Source organism: Cylas formicarius, unplaced genomic scaffold (genome assembly GCF_029955315.1).
Source record: "Cylas formicarius isolate icCylForm1 unplaced genomic scaffold, icCylForm1.1 PGA_scaffold_4__25_contigs__length_36172078, whole genome shotgun sequence".
NCBI lineage: Eukaryota > Metazoa > Arthropoda > Insecta > Coleoptera > Brentidae > Cylas > Cylas formicarius.
Window position 1 is genome coordinate 22,279,494 of NW_026844334.1, and position 17,693 is coordinate 22,297,186.

Sequence of the window (17,693 nt, forward strand, 5' to 3'; positions counted from 1 at the left end):
AAGGTTAAAAAGACTGCGCAGCTGTATTAAAGTACACATGGGAGGCATCCGGTAAACTTGAAGGGCGTCATTTATTTATTTAAATATAAGGCGAGCATGTACGGAGAGCTCACGTTATGCCTACCGATAAGGACCGTGCCACCGTACAGCCCACTTTGATACACCACATGCGAACATACAAGTAAAGCTGTCATGTCACACGGTAGCTGACACTTGTAACATTCTCCCAAATTGAAATGTTGCTTTCCAATGATGGCTGGATGCTGGCCAATTACCACGCACGACTCTTAAAGGGAACTTTTCACTCGCACTCTATTGGTCGATGCAAGCTTGGCGCAAAGGACCATTTTCGTAACGCTCCGCCCATAGATTTAGCTCTCGACGTCTGTGGATTTTGTTGCAACATCGGTTGGCGTTTTAGTGGCGCGGTGACTATGTAAGCGTACAGGTTATGGTACGTTCTACACGATTTCCGTGCAGTCTAGGCTGACAACTTTTAAAACGCGACGAAAAGTGAGTTGATTCATGGTGCAAACGGTGCAGATCTAACTTTTAGAGCACGTGCAGGGTTTTAAATTAAAAAAGTGAAACGACTGAAAAGGGTGTCGAGTGTTTACTAAGTGCAAGTACTGACAGTACCGCGTCATAATTACATTGAACAATGATCACAATGGATGTTAGTATGTACGGTCATCACAACCAACATAACGCTCCTTCTTATAATTCTACAGACTCTAATTATTACAACTATTCGGGTGGCGATTTATCTAACCATGGCGTCGGTTCCCATCATCAATACACCGGAAGTTATCCCACAAATTATCACCACTACGAAGAAGCCTCATATCTGTACGGAGCGGGTGCTACATCAACAGACTCCGTCGAGACACCGCCATCACCTCAAGATTTAAATTACTACCATGCCCAACAACCACCTCAAGACAATCCCATTATTAACACAGACACCGGCTTGAGCTACACGAACTTAGACTACGCAAACTCCAATAGTCCTTCTATTTATCACCACCATCAGAGTGGATACAGCGAAACTTACGCACCACGGCCACCACATGAACTTTTGCTGCGTCATTCGGAAGAGCCTTCGGAAATTCACCACACCTATTTTCAAGATAATAAATATCACGAATCTGCAGAAGGTTCGTATCACCACCCGCACATAGTTACTTCGAACGCGGGACAGAGCTCAACTTGTATGGAATTTCAACATCTGCAGAGGTACAAAGAGGAGATTTTGCCTGACGCGCACGTTAGATTAAGACAACACCACGGGATGCATGGTTTAGGTGCCCCCCAACAGCCTCAACCGGTGATACCAACATACAAATGGATGCAAGTCAAGAGAAACGTTCCGAAACCAACTGGTAAGTGATTAATAAGTGGCAGTTAATAGCGCTGATACTCTACTTATTGCTGAGAAGAAAAGTTTTTGGTGGCCCGGTCGCTATATATCAGACTACCTAACTTAAAGTATACGTTGTATATTCCAGGGTGTTTCGTGAAGGGGGAATTATTTTAAGGTTGTATTGTAGAAATACCCAAAAAGTCTTACGTAACCTGTGTCCGGAAATATCCCCTTTCGAGTTGCAGCATGACAATAAATTCTTATTGTTTGAATGAATTATTGGGCTTCAATTCTTTTACTTAATTTAGTAAAGACAGAACGACTTTGTTTTAACATATCAATATATTTTGGTGCTACGCTTTTGAAATATTTGTTTTCCGTTAGTGCCCATCCTGTATATCAGATATTCTGGTAAATTGAATTATGACTTGCTGCACATTGCGTAATTTTAAGTTAAAAAAAATATCTTCTGAAGTTTAGTCTACTTACGTGGGAAGATTTCTTTGAATTTAAGGTGTAAATAAAAGTAATCAAACCAATTTTTTATATCTAAGAGGATAAGAAAATTAACAACACCAATTGTTAAAATTTTTGTGAGTTGAGTGATGAGTGTGAACTGAACCCATGAATACCTGAGTACTTGACAAACCATGGAAAGTCTACGGCCGTCCTATCCTTAAATATAGAAGGAAACTGATTTTTTTAGCCCTTTCGTTTTAATTATACAAGGCCTTTTAGAAAATGTTGAATTTTGTTTCTTTTCTATTTTGTGATTTATCGAAAAGCTAATAATTTTTAGCATAAAATTCAATATACACACAGTATAACGGGTGATGCATTACCAAACGGAACATAGGAAATCTCATGTAAATTTTTAGATAGCCTCTACATTTTATAGCAAAGCTGTAATATAACAGTTGGAAGGGGACGGTCTGATTAACTCATGTGCCGGGTTTGAATGAATTTTAATAAGCCAATCTTCAGTTATTATTGAATTAAATATGACGGCAAAATTAGAAAATGTTTATGGTTTAGGTACTAAATCAAACACCAGTAAAATACATTTTGACAATGATACCACGAAAATTCGTGAAAATAACGATATTTTTATTTGCGATTGTTATACGTTATTAAACGCATTGTAATTAAAGCGAAATATTCAATTGAAGAAAAAGTAAACATAATTAAGTGGTGCCATGCAGGAAATGATCTTAGAGCAGTGTCTGAAATGTTTTCAGTTTATTTTCCTGCTAAAACTATACCTTCGATTTCAACAATTAAACGTATTACGTTTTGCAGGATGAGGAAAACAAAATTAGTACAAGGATTCTTGGACAAGCTGTAAATAAACATCAATCCAAAATGTTCCGCACATTAAAAACACACAAGTATTTTTCCTATAAACTAGCCAAAACAATGAATATAGTTTTGTTCATATTCGAAGCCAATATCCTCAAAAAACCAATGTTATGGTGGTAATTTGCGGACATGGTTAAGGAGTATTTGGGAAATGCTTTTAAAGGCAATATTTTCTGCCCAAAGTGCGGAATCCCTTGGTCACCTTACCTCTCGCCGAACGACTTCTTTCTGTGGGGTCACTTGAATCTATAATAATGTTAAATTTGAAAATTTTAAACAGTTATAAAACGCTATTTCCTTAGAAATGAATTTTATGATCGCTTGTTTAACTGCTAATGCAGGGTTGTTTATTTTAAATAACGTTTCTTTTTAGCAATGTTTTATAGCCGTATTTTTATTATAACTAATTATTTTTAATAAAAGACTTAAAGTTCAATGAAAACGAGGTTTTAAGAACCGAGCATGAGTTTGATCTTAAGAAAAACATAACCTTTGTAAACCAACCTTTATTTGATGTGTTATTGTCCAGCTTAACCTCGTCAAGTTTTGGAAATAGCTCCATGGAAAATATTCGCTGGTGTTGGTTGCATTGACCTTTAATTCAATAATGGAAGATTGGCTTATTAAAATTTATTCAAACCCATCAAAAATTTATATTACAACTTTGCTATAAAATGTATAGGAGAGCCAATATCTGAGCACACACAAATGTACATGGGATTTCCTAGGTTCCATTCCGCAATGCAACTTCCCGTATATGGGGTCAGGTGAAAAACTTTGGGGCAAATTTGCTATGTTGTACATATTCAATGATACAACTAAAACACTGTATATACTTATTCACGATATAGTGATTGGGATGAGATATATAATTGTTTCTGTTCTGTGTTCTTTTTTGGCGCAATTGATTCTTGGTCTGGTGTTTATTTTAATTTTTAACTGTTTAATTTCCAATTTTTAATCATTTTTATAATAATAAATAAATAAATAATAGCATTTATTTCAGCAATTATATAATACATTCAAAAAATTATATCAAATGCACAATGAATTTGAGAAATGCAATGCAACTTACCTTACTAATTATGGCTAACTTCATATTAATATTCTAATTATTATATTTATCACCCACTTAATTTTATTCACAGCTAATATCACTTCCAGAATGTCATAATCAACACTAAATAACCAGGCGTCAACAAGCTTTTTTGTATATTCCATATCTTGCAGATATACAATGGAGGGCGTTATATATTCTACGGGCTGCACACAGAAGGCTCCTTTGCACTGAAGTAAATTATACAAATCAATACAAATCCGGTTTTTACTGAATGGCTTATTGTTTCTTTACGCTTACATAATGGAATAACTAATGAATTGGGATTTCTCTAAATTAAGTGACGGCAGGGTCACTTTTTAGCCGACTTAGTAATTTTTCCGCCTTTGCGATAGTTTCTTTTCCAATGTTTTCAACAATAATCAATGTCTCATAATCCGCATAGCCGACAATACCTTCCTTCGGTAAAGTAGAAAAATATTCCATTCATATGTAATGTAAACAAGATTGGCCCAGAACGGTGCCCTGCGGCACACCATACCCTACCGAAAGAGAGCAGCTCAGGGTGTCACCTAGTTTGACCTTTTGCACTCTATCTTGTAGGTATGATTTAATTAGTTTTTTTACTAGCCCTCTAATACCTAAAGCTTCAAGTCTCTCCAGCAAGATATGATGCGACATAGTGTGGAATACCTACTTTTTTTCTAAAACCAAATTGATTAGTGTTGTTCTAATCTAATTTCAATACACTTTTCAAGGACTTTACCCACACTATGTACTAGTACATTTGGCCTATAATTCGAGATTTGGTCTCGACCTGATTTATATAGAGCGATAATAACGGATTCCTTAAAAATATGCGGGAGGACTCCCGTGGAGAGACCAAGTTAACCAAATCCAACAGCGGCCTAGTCAAATATTCATATATTTTTCTAATAACAGCGTTAGATACACTATCCTTAAGATTTGAATCCGTATTTTTCAGCGATTTTATTATTTGTATTAATTATTTTTCTAGTATCGGCGACAAAAATATACTCAAATTAATTTTTTACTTTATTTTTGGCCTTTTGATCTTCTGTGCAAGTGCACACTACTAAAGTACTTATTGAATTCCTGGGCAATGTCCTTGGGTGATGTAGAGGAAATATTTTCCCTGCCTACAACAATCCATGCGTTCCACGGTGTTTTATGATAATTTGAAGTTTGTCAAAATCTAACCTAGCTTTAATATCTTCAATACTTAAAAAATATTTAAGTCGTGTAGGCGAAGTTTACAGTACGGCAAAATTGTAAAAAAATCTTCCCATTCTTAAGAAAATGTCCAAAAAATTAATCTAATAAGAATTATAATTGACTATAACTTGATTCATTTAAATGGCACGCGGTTACCAATTGAAAGGTTAGGATGTCCATTACTTAGCATTTTACGTTTTTCCAGAACACACGAAACATTGATTTTGATTTTTTCCAAATAAAAATTTAATTGCCTGTAATATTTGGTAAAATAATGTGTTCAATTAGTTAATGAAATTAATTAATTTGGTCGGAATGTGCGACCAAGTCTCTTTGTCTGTTAAATTATTGAGGATTACGTGTTGTGGTATATTTAAAAACCAACCTAAACATTAACATGAATAAAGACAATATTCAAAAAAGATTTTACAAAATTTCAAGAAACCTAAACCAAGTGACTAACGATAACATAAAACTGAAGCAAAAAACAGTATTTTCACGGTATGTTCTATTTTATAGAAACTTAAAAGTTGTAAGTGAAATGATTGATTTTATGACTCTGTACAAGATGAGATTTTTTTATAATCGATATATAAAATACGGTTTAATGTTACATCCCACTGTAAACATTACTTTTATAATTTCTTAACTACTGAAGAAATTAAAATTAGGATTCGGTACCTTACTGAAACTTACACAAATGTTGACTGTAGAATCCAAAAATGTTATAATATTTCAAAAGTGAAATTTTTTCAAGACACAAAAGACGACTTATTAAATTAACCATGTTAAACAACATTAAAAATTCGTTTTTCATTCATTTTTGTCATTGCATTTTAATAGTTATTTTTATCTCCAAGCACCGAACATGTGCGCCAATTTCTGATATGTTTATTGATAAGTAAATAGTGTATTAACACATCTCATTTTATGCTTCGATAGAAGCTATGAGCGTCGTCAGGTTTAGATAGAGTAAGGTTCATGCTTGTCTTTGGTTTAGTCCACAAATCCATCCCGACAGTTTCGTACCTACAGGGTGGTTCACTAGTGTGTGTTTTAACGAGTATTGATTAAAATCAAGAGCCATATATTTTTTAAATATTTTCAATTACACAGGATGTTCCTTTCTAGTGTCTATACAAAAACTTATATTCTTTAAATGAATAAATGGTTTCATATTCGTGCATATTAATTGTTGTCAAATCTTAATATCGTTGACTATTATCTCCTATCTTAGTATTAAGAGTTCAGTAAAGCTCATTTTAAATTTAAATTTAAATCTTTTTTTTGGATTTTTTTAAATAAAATACTATTGTATTCGCTACTGCCCCTGTACGATTATTGTTTTCCCTACACCGATCGATTAAATTTTTCACTTAATATTCGGTTTTATTTATCATTTACAAAAATAATGTTATTTGACGCTATCTAGTGAATGTAAAAGAAAAGTGCTATATTTCCATTTTAATTTTAGGTATTGGATTTAATACCCTACTTACTCAATAAGTAGTTTTAATAAACTTCCTTTTATTTGCCAAAAATATGGCGTTAAAGAACGATATTCGTTAACTAGGCGAAGTCAAGTATACACATTGCAATTGTAATTGAACTTAAAATGCTTACTTAAAAAATGCGTAACTAAGTAGTTAGTTGTTAATTAGTCGTCCTGCTAGTAGTATCTTATTCAATGCAGCTGAACATTTCTTTCGAAATCATAATTGAAATTTACACATGCATTGCCCTAATAGTATAGTATGTAACACATAGATATTCACTCGGTTATTAAGTCAATCAAATTAAACTTATGACTCATCACTTAAATGTTGATATTGCAATAATCCAAGTTATATAATTTAAGCACATTATATGGGTGTAACCTAACGTAATGCGCAGATCTGAAAAATTTAGATAGGGTGAGCGGTGAGTTACTACCTATAATAGCGATGAAAGTATAGTATAAGTGAGTATATACATATTAGATCCTGCAATATCAAATTTTTGTTTTAAATGATCCGCACTACAAACATCCTGTTAATTTTCTCGTGTTTACAAATAATTTTTATTTTAATCTATATACGTTTACCCGCATCGGGGAATTGATAGTGTCAATCTAAATATCATTTCCTGGCATTGTGGCCTAAAGCCAATATTTAAAATTAAAAAATAAACATGTTGTCCCACCAAAGTATCATTGAAAGCATTTGTTTGCGCTGAGAATGTTCTTCGTATTTGTATACAATTCGATAAATATCTGTGACACGGACTGAACAAACACTTTTATAAAGTATGTCTTGTTTTCTCTATAGATTAAGCCTGTTTCCCTGACATCTGTTACTGCCACAAAACATTAACGAATTCAAGGCAGAAAACGTTTATTATTTCACACAACAGTCGCAGTAAACACAATTACGGTCAAGCCTAAAAGCTTGTTTAAGATTAGCTTTTTCGAAGCTCGACTCATCACACTTTTAATAAAATCTAAATGTGCGTCAATCCTAACATAGATTCCGGGATAAGTCCCACATAATTGTGAAAGACTAATGACACCATATTGAATTCCATTACAAAGTAAAGGTCCACCGGTATCACCCTAAAAGGAAAAAAGACTGAAATTAACATATTACAGATAATGATGTATCTGCAGAAAGGAATTATAATTTTTTGTGTATCAAGTACATTTCTTTTCTTTTTATACATTTTTAAAGTTTATCTAGAAAGAAGCAAGAAAAAAATCAGTAGTTTAATTTAGTTATATATTACCAATTATATTATATACATATATATACGGTGTATTTCAACAGGAATGCTGGTATTCTATGGCCATTCGTTTTGAAATACTGTGGACATACTAGTGGAACATTTTGCCTTAGAATTGTCATATGTGAAATCGGGGCCCGCAAATTGTGCTTTTAGCTGTTTGATCCTTCATTGCATCTCCCTAATTGACCACAAATTCTAATATTTTTTTTAGTAATATCTTTAATAATTGTAATCTTGATAACGGTTAATAAAAACCCGATTCGAATTTATTGAAAATTAGGGGCATGCATTAAATTGGTTAGTTTTGATATTTGTATCTGTGTCTTGAAAAGTATGCATTTCTGCAAATGAAAAAAAATTATTATTTCTCATCCCTTTCACCTTTTAAATTATTTGAACGTTATTTCCGCGCAGCCCGTACATAATGTGTTTGGCAAAGAGGGGCATATGGTAGGGTCATTGCTAAGATATTTTGTTATTGACCTGTGCCCCGATTTTTTTTTATTCGTTTTGCAATATGTTTAAAAAAATTTAAAAATTTAGAGAAATAATTTCACTTAGGTAACTTTTTTTATAAACATTTCGAAAACCTATTTTTTGTCTGTTTTTATCTTTTGAGATATCCTTGTTCAATAAAATCATAAATTCTACACATTTTTTTGCAGTTTACCACGCAGACGTCTTTTCCCTCTTCGAAAGTGCACAAACTGTCTTCAAAATATGCGGTGGTAAACAAGAACATTTTGGAACAGAGCTCTGTGCTGATCGTAGTCAAATTGGCGCATTGTAGTTTGTCCGGTAGTACGTGCTGTTCGAGTTTAGTCATACCCCAGCCCATAGTTAATACTTGTGGGCAAAGTTTTTCGAATGGAACCGTAATTGGCTTATCCGGTACCTTGACGAATGGAATATCAGACGCCACGTATTCATGCAACTACAAAATATTACCTTTTATTTGAATTTTAATCATCTGAGGTGACAGTATTCTATGATCGACCATCGGCTATTCCGAATGTGAGACTTGCGAATAAAAAATAACTTTGAATATTTCTTGGAGAAAAACTTGACCAACAAAACCAATTCAGAACTTCCCTGAACCAATACGAGACGAATTCGAGCGATAATTTGAGTTAGGGAAAATATCTTTGTCAAATGATATTTTCCCTAACTCAACCACCTCAGTAAAGTTAGGGTCTAAGTTTTCTTTATCCAGATATAAAAACTATATCAATATTGCAAAACTTCAAATTCTATTAGCAACATGATAACTTAATAATATTGTGGCATGTAAACAGGCGGTCGTACCTATTTTTGGCTTTTTTTCAAGCCGCTTGGTTGTTGTATTTTATAATTCATACAATACTGGTTTTAGGAAATGCGTCAATTGTAATCTTACTTTATTTTAACTAAGCAATCTTAATCAAGCACTCGCATTCTCTTGCTTCGAAACAAGTATTCCCAATTTGCTGCGCAAATACAAATTTGGCACTTTTGGATCCCTCCGAGATTGACGAATCAGTTGCATTAAGGGGCATTAAGGAGCCTTTAAAAGAATATAAGAGGATTTTGATTATTTGTGTTACAAATTATTTAAATTTTTTGGATACTGACTAGATGAGGATACATCATACTCATAAAAATGAGTCAAATCACAATGTCCACAAAATCGGTTAGAAATTGATTGTTGAGCTTTTAAGAGGAATGAATGATTTTCCATACACTTTGAATGAATTGTCCGTTGTATATGGAATCAATCAAATTTATTTTCAATAATATCTCATGCCTTTTTATTGTCGACATAACATGTTTTCCAGCCTAGAAAAAGCAACACAACACAACTCATTTTTAGACAATAGCTACTAATAACCACCAAAGTTTTCAAGTTCGAGGTTTGAATATGATTTGAACTGGTTCGCCGCCAAGGTCTATGAAAAGGGAGAGAAACTAAAACACGCTAAGATATCGATAAATATTTAACCATTCGTAATATTTATTTACACTGTACAAACGGCGAACGGTGATCCAAATTTTCAACAACGTATAAACAGTGTATCACTCCAGGAGTGACATTTTAAAAATTTTCATCTCTGCGCTTTTTCATTTAGAAATTCAAAGTTGACTACACCGAAGCCGCTTTGCAATGTAACGCTCATTCAGAAAATACCACTCGTCCTGTTTAAACACACTTTATATCTTTTAATCAAAAAAATCTCCACCTAAACATAACAGAAGTCGTCTGGTAAACATCTTTCTTTGTAGATGGTAAATACCAGCACAATACAAATTTCAGTCGGGGTATGGTCATGTAGAAAAATTAGAACACCCAGTATATGTAAATATATTTTATGACACTTTCAAACAAATTTAAAAAAAAAAAATCTTAAAAATTGAATAATTAGTTGCGCCTCCACGTAATTTTTGAGTGTCTGTAACAATTCATGACCTGCTGCGAATAGATGGTCGACATCTGTCTGTGCTAAGTGCTGTACAGTATAAGTATACATTAGCTTATCGGATCAAGTTTTTAATAACTGGATCGATCTACTATTTTATTGCAGAAAAAGTGAACCTTGCTGTCCAATAGGAGACGCAATTTATAACACCTCATTAATGTCCAACTGGAATGGCTCCATTTTCTCAATAAATCGATTTCATACATTTCTGTAGTGGTTTCTAAGAGTCGGTAATAAATCTTCGCGATTACTGCTTCGTCTTAAATTCCCAGTGTCCCTACAACGTGTAGCTGCAGACCACTGTTGTAGTATTCCAGTAATCCTGTTATCTAACCTCGTTCAAATTCATTAACGCACATTTTCTCTCCCCTGCATTGCGAAACGATTTTTTTTGAAATTTGTTTTTGTGTAAAATTAATTAAACCAAAAGTTCGAATTACGTTGCTAACCGAAAGTCCCACAACTGATTCAGAAATACTGTATACTTAAATAATAAAATTTGCTGTGATGATATTCATAATGTTATATTCACGTACCTCCACTAGACCTATATCGTGGGTTGGCGCTTTACGACCAGGAACCTCTTGCTTATAACCCGGATGATAATGACCCTTTTCTATATGATACGTGTCAAATAGTTCGTCATGGTAGACAACAGCGAACCAGTTAGGAAAATTACCGGGTGACATAATTATGCAATGGGCAGCTGTCAACACCCATTTCTTGCTTAAGAGTGTACCTCCACATACGTGGCGAGGTCTCATTCCCAACGGAAGAATAACCAATTTTACCTTTTTATAATAATAAATATGAATAGCTATTAATAATTTAAACCGAACGTCTTACCATAAACGGAAAATATGCGGTAGAACATTGGTACCCTCCTACAACTCGTTCTGCTTTTTTTAAATTGTGCAGCAACCCTTTTCCAGTATCACTGTTACATTTTCTTACGCGAATCGAGAAACAGCCAAGAATAATAATACTATTAATTATTTGTAGTTTGCCGAGCATAAAAGACTATTGGACATTGACAACTCAATCATTTGCTTGTTAATGTCACAGTAAAGTTTGGAAACCTCAGTTGTCGCAATAACCGTATTAGTAAATATTTATCTGTGGTCCAAAAAGATTCAGCATCTTGAACTGTGGCCCTACAGGTCAATCCATTGAATATCAGAGAGTAACCAATGGGACAATTTACTGGAAAGATAAACAAGTGAGCAAACACGATTTAGGGAAGCGAACTGGGCATATAATGATAAATGAGTCCAACTCTCAAAATAAATCCAACACGTGATTGGAAATGAAAGCCTCATGCTCGAAAACAACCGCCGAATTACTGATAACGCCATAGCTATACCACAACAACCAAGGTTACATGATTATAGAATTTTGTTTGCCAAACTTGCTGTTTCAATTTTCATGAACAAAACGTAGCGTGTGTATAGACTTTTATTAATAGTAATGCCAAACTAAAGACGCTGATCTTTAAATGGCTTGGATCGTTTATTTACACATCTAGTAGATAGGGACAAGTTTTTAAGAAGTTTTTTGTACTTTATTAAAGTAACATTATCCGAAGTCTCATCAATATTTCAAGGACATTAGAACTAACCAGGGTATTTTAAATTTAAAGGCTTCCCATATTAAGAAAATCCCAAAAGTCGCAAAAAAACCGGATTTAAAAAAAAGTGCTAAATTTATAGTAGGAAATGTCTACAGCAAGCTTTTTTATTGTAAGCAAATGCGGAAACTGTTGCTTTGGTAGAACTGGTAAAAGAAGATAGTAAAGTCATAGCGCACAAACTCGGCTTTTTACCTGCTTTAACCAATTGAGTATTTGATATTTAGTATTACATTTATATATTTGGTAGCCTTATAGGCCCATTGCAAACATATTTTATTCCTAGGACATGTGTCATCAACGTCTTTTCCATTAGGTAACTGTTTTACAAATTTTTATAAAACTAATATTTTGTGTTTTTGATTTGTGAGACATCGTTCTTCTAATAAAATGCTAATTAGTCACAAATACTACCGAAATAATGGGTTCTAAAACTATTAATAAAATTGAAATGGGTCTACCTATAAATTTACGAGATTTATTTAACCCTCCCCCAAACATCATATATATTATTCCCAACATTGCCAACTTTAGACCACACTAGCAGGAAAATATAATTTGTTGCTTATTTATTGTTTATTTAGAACCCGCATTTAATTAAGCATAAGCACATGTATAATTTTAAATCAATTTTTTTTGCATTGCAGTTCTACCCCAACCCATAGGTATTATTTTTATACAGTTTGGAAAAAATATGATTATCCGAATGCAGTTAGCAAGCAAGATTTCTTTATCCAAACGGAAACCTTAACTAATAGTAAATAATTATCTAATATTTTGTGTTATTGTGACAGGTGGTTCTATCTAATTTTTCTACCTATTTTCCACTTGACCATTGTATTTTATAATTCAAAAAGGAAGTGCGACAATGTTAACCTCACTTTATTTTTAACAAAGCAATCGTAATCAAGCCCTCGTACTCTTATGCTTTAAAAAATCGTATCCCCAATCCGCTATGCAAATCCCAAATTTGGCAATTTTGGATCTCTCCGAGATCGACTATTTGGTTGTACCACTCAAATAACATAAGAGAATGTTGGTTAGTTAGTCATTAAGAGTTATTTTAATTTTGATGCTGACTAGATGAGAAATGAAAACTGCCAAATTATCCTGTGTTAGTGTGGCAAACAAACGTATTCACTGTGGCTCAAAAATGTATTCTACTAGTGCTTACTCTAGAGGGCCAAAAAGGAGACAAATCACAATGTGCAAAAAATCGCTTAGAAGTTGGAGTTCAACTTTCCTTGAACTCTGAATTAATTGTGGGTATAACAGTTACGGAATATAACATCTATTTTCGCTAATATTCCATGTTATGACCTATAATTTCACCTGCCAGTTTCTTCGCTTTTTATTGTTGTATAGCATGTTCTCTATTCGAGAAAGAACAAGATCCAGCTTTAAAACTCATATATCGAAAATTTATTTAAATCTTTGTATTTAAATCAAGTGTATCACTTGAGTAGTCATATTTTCAAAAATTTCCATTGCCTGCAGTCCGCCAATAATTAAACAGCCCACTTTTAAGAGCATTCTAAAATTTTTCAAGGTCATCTTAACACGGTCAGTAGAGGCTTTCTCATTTAGAAATTCAAAGTTCACTACACCGAGGACGCTCTGCAAAGTACGGGGAACGCGAAATTCAATTTGGTATTTATGACTTATAGTTTACTCATCCTTTTGCGACACCCTGCATGTCTTTTAATCAGTAAAATTTTGGAATAAACAGTCGTCTAGTAAATACACTTCTCTGAAGAGGTTAAAGTTGCTGAAGTTATGGTAACCTAGCAGGTAGTAACCTATCATTAATGTCCAACTGTTATGGCATTATTGGTTAATATCAATACCAACTATGAACAGTATGACTCTCATAGATCTCTGCAACCCTTCACTTGTGTTGGTTGCGTTAAAATGGTTTCTAAGAGTCTCGCGAAAGGATTTCCCAGCCCCTCGAAACCTCGTTGAAATTCATTAAAGCACATCTTCGTACAACGCACATTTTCTAAACGACATTTTTACTACCCTAAAGCCTGTTTTTTTTTTAAATTGAACCATATAAAACAAAGGTTCCAAATTTGAATTTTAGAAATATGTTGTTAATCGAAAGTCCCACATCCGATTGAGAAATACTGTAGACTTAAATAAGTTTTGACAAAATTTGACATTCATAATTCATAACGTACCTCAACTAGACCTATATCGTGCCCTGATGTTTTGTAGCCAGGGATCTCTTGATGATATCCCGGATGAGGATGCACCTTTTTTATATGATACATGTCAAATCTTTCATCATGGTAGACAATAGCGAACAAGTTAGAAAAAATTGCGGGTGACATTGATACGCAACGCGCAGCTGTCAATACCCATTTCTTGCTTAAGAGTGTACCTCCACATACGTGGCGAGGTTTCGTTCCCACCGGAAAATGAAGCAATCTTACCTTTTTATAATAACAAATATCAGTAGCTGTTAAAAATTTCAGCCGAACGTCTTACCATAAACGGAAAATTAGCGGTCGGACATCGGTACCCTCCGATAACTCGTTCTGCTTTGTTTAAATTGGGCACCAACCCTTTGCCAGTATTTGTGCTGCATTTTTTTACACGAATCGACAAGCAACTAATAATAATAATACTAACAATTATTCGCAGTTTACCGATCATAACTATCGGACCTTGACATCTGAATTATTTGCTTGTTAATGTCACAGTAACGACAACCGTACTAATAATTATTCGGAGATTCGGCACCTTGAACTATACCATACCATAGAATATTAGAGAGTAACCAATGGCACAATCTACGGAAAAGATAAACAAATGAGAAAAACACGATTTAGAGAAGCAAACTGGGCATATAATGATAAATGAGCCCAACTCTCAAAATAAATCAAACACGTGACTAGAAATGAAATCCTCATACTCGAAAACAACCGTATAAATGCTTAGAGCAGCAGTCAATACGTTCACCATAGCTATACCAGCCAAGATTAAATAATTATAGAAATTTTGTTTTTTGCCTAACTCGTTGACAGTTTCTGCTGTTTTAATTTTTATGAACTTTTTTGAACGGACAGATTTGAGTGTCAAAGCATACCGTCTGTATAGAATTTTATTAATAGTAGTACCAAAATAAAAAATGCTCATTTTGAAATCTTTACACACCTAACCTCTTTTCGAATATATGATTGGGACAAGGTTTTAATCATTGGAATAAGTGTTAATTAAACAATCAAATGTAAAGGTAAAGTTTAATAATTACAATTGTCCAAAGTCTCATCCATATTTTAAGGACTATATAACTAAGCCGGGTTATTTAAAATTTAAAACCCCACCATATTGCATATTAAGAAAATCCCAACAATATGTGTAAAACAATAGGAAGAAAATTTTTGAAGAAAAGGATAGTTTGTGGGAGGCAAATGCCGAAACTGGTGTTTTAGTGGATAATTGGTTTTTTACTTGCTTTACACCCCGGTGTCTACTTGAGCGTTTTATATTTAGTGCTCAAAAATATACAGAGTATTTGGCGGAAGGTTAGGCTATTAACGTCTGTTTTTATTATTCATATTGATGTATGTGTATTCATGTAAATTTGAAAAAACATTTCTAAATAGGTACTTTTTTTTAATATTTCTAAAACTAATGTTTTGTGTGGTTTTCAGTTGTAAAGTATCCTGTTCTGATAGAGTCATCCTGTATATTATTCCCAACATTCCTAATTTTAGGCAACACTAGCAGGAAAACATTATTTATTACACAGAGATGTATTGTTAATATTGAGCCAGCATTTAATTAAGCATAAGCACATGTATTAGTATAAATAATTAGAGCGGAAATTGACAAATCAGTTTAGTTTTCGTCTTCCACACTCGCCATTTCAATCTTCAAGCTATAGAAATAATTCCTCTCTACATTTTTTGCAATTTAACTTATCGTTTCCCGATTCCAGAACTAACCAAAGCTAATCAAAATCGCAATAAAATTAGAAAGTTAGATTTCTTTATCCAGACAACCAAAGTATATCAATAGTGCAAATCTTCAAATAAAAATATCAACTTGATAATTAAAGAATGTTAGTAGAGTGCTGAGTAGATGAGAAATCATAGCTGGTAAATTATCCTGTGCTAGCCTGCAAACCAACGTATTCATTGTAGCTTATAAATGTATTCTACTAATACTTACTATAGAGGGCTAAAAAGGCGACAAATCACAATGCCCACAAAATAGCTTGGAAGTTAGCAGTTCTATTTTATAATACATCATTTACCATGAGGGTATAACAATTATGGAATATAACAAACCTGTTTTCACTAATATTCCATAATATGACCAATGATTTCCAATTTCTTGGCTTTTATATTGTTGAGATAACATGTTTTCCACTCGGAACATGATCCAGCTTTAAAACTCATTCTTATAAAATGGCTACCAATATTCATAAAAGTATTCACGCTTACGCTCCACAAATGTCAGTGGATGTATATATGTACAATTCAAAATTTTGGTCAGGAATGATACGTAAATCTCAGTATATGTCAAAATATTAGTTTTGCCAGCAACTGTCAAACAGTGTACTATTTGAGTAGAGATATTTTAGAAATAATACAATATTTTAAAAATTTGAGGCCACTTTTGAGAGCATTCTAAAATTTTTCAACACAAAGTAAGAGATTTTTTAATTGAAAAATTTAATCAAAAAGTTCACTACACCGAAGCCTCTCTGCAAAATAGAGGGAACACGAATTTCATTTTTGTATTTGAAATTTATGGTTTTGAGACACCCTGCATGTCTTTTAACCAGTATAATTTTTGCATAAACACTAGTCTAGTAAATATAGTTCTCTGTAGAGGGTAAATACATGATTTGGTCATGGTATAAGCGATAAGAGTGGTGACCTTGACTTCAAAGGTCTCTGTAACCCATCACTTGTATCCTATTGTGGTGCTTGTATTAAAATAGTTTCTAAGGCCACATATTAACTCTTTGCGGTTATTGGTTCTTCTTACATCCCCAGTGCTCCCACAAATCCTGTTTAGAGTTTCTCGAAACCTCGTTGAAATTCATTAAAGCACATTTCCTTACACGTCCATTGTTAAACGATATTTTCGCTACCCCAAAGCCTGTTTTTTTTTCTACTGCAATTGAAACATATAAAGCAAAGGTTTCAAATTTGATTTTTCGAATGTTGTTAACCGAAAATCTCATATCTGGATAAAAAATACTATAGACTCAAATAAGTAAATTTGAAATTAGTGGCATTTCAACTTCCTAATATATTACATTCACGTACCTCAACTAGAGCTATATTGTGCATTGGTGAGTTGACGCCAGGGATCTCTTGGTGATAAAGCGGATGAGGATAACTCTTCTTTATTTCATGATTATCAAACCTACCTTTATTGAAGACAACAGCGAACCAGCTGGGAAACCTATCGGCTACCCCTAATACGCAATGGGCCGCGGTCAACACCCATTTCTTATTTAAAAGTGTGCCTCCGCATACGTGGCGAGCTCTACTCCCAAACGGAGTAGTAATCAATCTTACCTTTTTATAATAATAAATATAAGTAACGGTCAATAGCTTAAGCCGAGCGTCTTACCGTAAACGGAAAATCTGCGGAAGAACATTGGTACCCTCCTATGATTCGTTCTGCTTTGCTTAAATTGTCCACCATGCCTTTGATAGTATAACCGCTACATTTTTTTACGCGAATCGAGAAGGAGCCAAAAATAATAATACTAATAATTATTCGTAGTTTAACGAGCATAGAGGACTATCGGACATTGACAACTCAAATATTTGCTTGTTAATGTCAAAGTAACATTTGAAAATCTCA

General features: G+C 33.6%; 2 protein-coding genes across 3 annotated transcripts in view; one reads left to right on the forward strand and one right to left on the reverse strand.

Moving 5' to 3' along the window:
- Window positions 1-441: 441 nt before the first annotated feature.
- The window catches only part of LOC132700604 (homeobox protein Hox-A1), a 62,771-nt gene continuing 45,519 nt past the window's right edge, over window positions 442-17,693 (forward strand). Inside the window, exon 1 of the mRNA XM_060668029.1 lies at window positions 442-1,382. Within this exon, the coding sequence (XP_060524012.1) occupies window positions 662-1,382 (721 nt within the window). The 5' untranslated portion in view covers window positions 442-661. The remainder of the gene's footprint in view (window positions 1,383-17,693) is intronic.
- LOC132700605 (kallikrein-1-like) lies at window positions 7,383-17,640 on the reverse strand. Of its 2 annotated transcripts, XM_060668030.1 has the most exons (4): window positions 17,457-17,640; window positions 17,147-17,401; window positions 8,446-8,709; window positions 7,383-7,605 (listed from the first exon to the last, which is right to left on the reverse strand). In XM_060668030.1, exons 1-4 carry the CDS (start codon window positions 17,622-17,624, stop codon window positions 7,396-7,398), a joined length of 897 nt encoding a protein of 298 aa, XP_060524013.1. In that variant the 5' UTR covers window positions 17,625-17,640; the 3' UTR covers window positions 7,383-7,395. The 2 variants fall into 2 exon arrangements, with proteins under 2 accessions (XP_060524013.1, XP_060524014.1); XM_060668031.1 differs by lacking the exons at window positions 17,147-17,401; window positions 17,457-17,640 and adding an exon at window positions 10,765-11,099.